This window comes from Penaeus chinensis, chromosome 1 (genome assembly GCF_019202785.1).
Source record: "Penaeus chinensis breed Huanghai No. 1 chromosome 1, ASM1920278v2, whole genome shotgun sequence".
In the NCBI taxonomy this organism is placed as follows: domain Eukaryota; kingdom Metazoa; phylum Arthropoda; class Malacostraca; order Decapoda; family Penaeidae; genus Penaeus; species Penaeus chinensis.
In genome coordinates this window covers 16,956,101-16,961,100 of record NC_061819.1, presented here as the reverse complement: position 1 = coordinate 16,961,100, position 5,000 = coordinate 16,956,101, and the positions used below count along the sequence as shown (strand labels likewise).

The 5,000-nt window shown below is 37.4% G+C and overlaps 1 protein-coding gene across 5 annotated transcripts in view; it reads left to right on the top strand.

Moving 5' to 3' along the window:
* The window catches only part of LOC125028604, an 86,809-nt gene that overhangs the window by 67,870 nt on the left and 13,939 nt on the right, over positions 1 to 5,000 (top strand). For 4 of the 5 annotated variants that reach the window (XM_047618095.1, XM_047618071.1, XM_047618079.1 and 1 more), the window contains exon 4: positions 4,336 to 4,536. In XM_047618095.1, coding sequence (XP_047474051.1) covers positions 4,336 to 4,536 — 201 coding nt within the window. The remainder of the gene's footprint in view (positions 1 to 4,335; positions 4,537 to 5,000) is intronic. The other variant, XM_047618103.1, reaches the window with a different exon arrangement.

Genomic DNA, 5,000 nt, shown 5'->3' with positions numbered 1-5,000 from the left:
GAGAGAGAGAGAGAGAGAGAGAGAGAGAGAGAGAGAGAGAGAGAGAGAGAGAGAAAGAGAGAGAGAGAGAGAGAGAGAGAGAGAGAGAGAGAGAGAGAGAGAGAGAGAGAGAGAGATAGATAGATAGATAGATAGATAGATAGATAGATAGATAGATAGATAGATAGATAGATAGAGAGAGAGAGAGAGAGAGAGAGATACATGCAAAAGATAAACAGCCACAAAATGAATATATAAATAGAACTGAAGATATAAAAAAAATCATGCCATCGAAAATAGAGACACCAAACGAGTAACAAGGGAAAAAAAGAAAGTAAAGAAAGGAAGGAATAAAAGAGGTAATGAATAGATAAAGGAAAGAAAACGGGAAGAATAAAAGAAGTAATGATTGAATAAAAGAAAGAAGGTATTAAGGAAGGAAGGAAGGAAGGAAGAAAGGGAGGAAGGAAAGAAGGAAGGGAGGACGGGAGGAAGGAAAGAAGGAAAGAAGGAAAGAAGGAAGGAAGGAAGGAAGGAAGGAAGGAAGGAAGGAAGGAAGGAAGGAAGGAAGGAAGGAAGGAAGGAAGGAAGGAAGGAAGGAAGGAAGGAAGGAGGGAAGGGAATAAGGAAGGAAGGAAGGAAGGAAGGAAGGAAGGAAGGAAGGAAGGAAGGAAGGAAGGAAGGAAGGAAGGAAGGAAGGGGGGAAGGAAGGAAGAAAGAGGGTCAGAAATTCTCCAGTAGATTCAAGGGGCATCCTTACACCATCTCATCTCCCGCTGGGATGTTGATGACCTTTTCTCAACTCTTTTAATCTTGCGGCCCTCCTCAGATGTCTGTTTAATATCCTCTGCCTTCAAGATGCCGAGGAACAGGGCACGGACTTACGAACGAACGTCGGTCTTAGTCTGTGTCTGTGTAAGCGTATGAATATCCATGTACAGGTCCAGGTTTATACGTATACACGGACGCACATATGCACAGGTACACGTACATTCACGTACTCCCTCCCTGTCTTCCTACGCTCTCTTTCTTCCTCTCACTACTTCCCTCATTCCTCTCTCTCTCTCTCTCTCTCTCTCTCTCTCTCTCTCTCTCTCTCTCTCTCTCTCTCTCTCTCTCTCTCCCTCTCTCTCTCTCTCTCTCTCTCTCTTCCTCTCTCTCTCTCTCTGTCTATCTAACTCTCTATTTCTTACTTCTTTTCTTCACTATCTCTCTCTCTCTCTCTCTCTCTCTCTCTCTCTCTCTCTCTCTCTCTCTCTCTCTCTCTTTCTCTCTGTCTGTCTGTCTATCTATCTAACTCTCTATTTCTTACTTCCTTCCTTCACTATCTCTTCCTCCTCCCCCCTCTCTCTCTCTATTTCTCTCCTTCCTCTTCCCCACCTCTTTCCCTTCCTCCCTCTCGCTACTTTCTCTCTGAAGTGAATTTACTTTCGATGGTGAATTCCTAATTGTCTGAATAACGCTAAATTATATTATTAATTACACTTTTTTAGACGGAATAACATTTCTTCGTTTTTTCCCCAGAACAACTATGAACCTTCAAAAAAAAAAAAAAAAAAAAAAATCTCTAAACTGTAAATAATTATTTACACACACTTTCATTAGACTTTCAACGAGATTAATGATTAAGTTATGTGGTTTGAGGGGAAACGCGAGAGTGGAAATATCGTTTATAATTCAATTGTGTGCATCTCAACGTGAATACAAAGTTTTAAAAGCAGAAATATTTGTATGTGTAGTTTGAAATATACACTGCTGCTTTAGAGTTTTGTATAACATTCTGGATTTGTTTTTTCTTTAATTTATATCAGTATGAATGACAGAATAAATAAAAGAACCTGAGAGAAAGTGCTGCATATATATGAGGATTTTATGCAATAGTTTTATGAATACACAGTTTAATGAAAATAATATTGGCAGCTCCAAACTCTTGTAGGGCAATTAATGACACTGAGAAAAAAAAGTTATATTAAATTGACATTATATGAGATAAGTCATTATTCTGTCTTGGAAACATTACAAAACGTTAGTTCATGACCTTGTAATTTAAATGTAAACTTATCTACAGAATATATATAATCACACATAGAGAGAGAGAGAGAGAGAGAGAGAGAGAGAGAGAGAGAGAGAGAGAGAGAGAGAGAGAGAGAGAGAGAGAGAGAGAGAGAGAGAGAAAGAGAGAGAGAGATAGATAACAAGACAGATAGATAGATAGATGGATAGATAGCAAGGTAGGCAGACAGATAGATAGATAGATAGATAGAAAGAAACAAAGAAACAAAGAGAGAGACATATATATATATATATATATATATAGAGAGAGAGAGAGAGAGAGAGAGAAGGAGACAGAGAGAGAGAGAGAGAGTATAACAAGTATAATTAGAACTTATTCTTAAAGAATAAAGAAAATAAACAATTCTCTTTTTTCATCTTCGCGAGGAAATTAAATGAAAGTGAACGATATCAGCTCGTTTTATTCAATAATTTTCTACCACAAAGTATGTTTCTTTGGGTATATTTCTGCATTAATAAGCCTTTTTCCGCCTGCCTTCCCACAGCTGCTATCTTTAGTCAATTATGATTAAGATGTGTGCTTCTGTAAGGGAGATAAAAACAGTGTTTGTATGTGTATACAAGTTTGAAAATGTATCCATTTTCGCATTATATACACATACATACACAGAGACATATATATACAAACACACACACACACACACACACACACACACACACACACACACACACACACACACACACACACACACACACACACACACACACACACACACAATATGTATATATATATTTATATTTATATATTTATATTTATATATATATATATATATATATATATATATATATATATACACACGCACTAAGAAGAAATAAAGAGATAGAAAAAAAGGAAGAAAGAAAAAAGAAAGAGAGAAAGTAGGAAGGGAAAAAGAAGGAGAGAGAAGGAGATAAACCAACAGAGGAAGGAAGGGACGGCAAAATCAATGTCTTGCAATTACAGATGCATTGCAGTGTAATTTACAGCCCTAACTCAATTTCACATTTTTCATCAACCGTCGTCATGGGAAGCAACACCTGTTACAGCATGCAAATAGACTTACGGAGCCTCTTTATCTCTGTATTATTTTTATGATATTACCCTTCCAGTGCATGAATTTTCGTCTGGTCATTTTGTTTTCTTGATAGACTTGCATACACACACACACACACACACACATCTATGTGTGTATGTATGTATGTATGTATATATGTATGTATGTCTGCGTGTATGTATGAATGTATGTATCTATATCCTGTATCTATCAATTCATCTTCCTCTCCTTGTTCTTTCTCTTCCTTCTCTCTTTGTTTTATATCATATCTAAGTTTTTTGTTTATCTTTCATCTGTCGCATATCTAATACATATGCAATATCTACGGTATATCGCATTAATATCTTCTATTCCTTATCACCTATTTATCAATACCTAATTATCATTTTAAATTCTTTACCTGTTACTTTTGAAATACTACTCTAGCACAAAGTTTGCACATTTATTCTTCTTATAAATCATTTCAGTATATATATCTATTGGAAAAAAATTCCAGCATTCTGTGAATTTTCTTTGATAAATCTTATGCTTTAAAGTTTAGGCACAGAGTGAAAAGTATAAATTGCCATATATTATTCTTATGCAACATTAGCTTTATTTTTGCAAATTTCTATTATGCATATAATCAGTGCTTGAATGATCTTTTATTGTCAATTGCTTTTGCATTGTGATTATTATCAACCCAAATTACTTGATCACTAATAATTGCACTGATAATTATTAATAGTAATTAATTACCAATTGTGACAATGGTAATGCTTAGCAGGTTAAGCTTCTTTTAAAGTCATTTTCAATAACACAAAGTGCATGACACAAAGCTTACTAAAACAAAATTCATACAAAAATGAATTTTCTCTGCTTTTGCGATGATGTGCATATACACTACCCTTGTATATCAGTGTATTTGTATGAATATATATTTCATATATATATATTTTTATATATATATGTACATATATACATATATATATATTTATATATATATATATGTGTACATATATATACATATATATATATATATATATATATATATATATATATATGTATATATATATACATACATATATATACATATATATATATATATATATATATATATATATATATATATATATATATATACACACATATATACACTGTGTATACATATGTATACATACATGTATATGCACATCCATCACCCCAAATATATGTATGTATGTATTGCACCGCAAGGCCCTGTACAAACACCCCATTAACTAACCCCCAGTGTCCCCCGGCTCCCCCGCAGGCGCCCTGGGGATCGACTGCTTCAAGTGCGTGTCTGTGAACGGCGACAACCCGGGCTGCGAGGACCCCTTCCACAACAACTTCACCGTCGGCATGCTCGAGAGCCCCTGCATGGCCGGGCGCAAGGGCAGGGAGGGCCTCTTCCCTGCCACCGCCTGCATCAAGCTGGCAGGGATCTATGGTTAGTTCTGCTCCGGTTTCGGTTTGGGGGAGGGGGAGGGGAGGGGTAGGGGGAGGGGAAGGGGGAGGGGTAGGGGAAGGGGTGGAGGGACTGGGTGTAGAGGAGGGGAAGGGGTAAAAAAGGGAATAATACAGAGGAAGGGAAAGGATAAAGGAGAGGGGTGGAGGGACAGGGTACAAAGGGATAGGACTAAGGGACTGAACAGAGGGCAAGGGAAGGGTTTAAGCGGAGAGGGTGAAGAGAGGGAATAAAAAAACTAGATATAGGGAAGGGTAGGGATAAGGGAGGAGGTGAAGGGACTGGAGATAAGAGTGAGGCGATGAGGAATGGGTGAAAGGACTAGACCCAAGGGGAGGAATGTGAGGGGAATGGGGGGGAGGGACACGAAAAAGAAGGATAGACGGGGGGGGGGGGGGTTAAGGGGAGGAGAGGTTGGGGGATAAGGAGAGGAGAGGTTGGGGGGG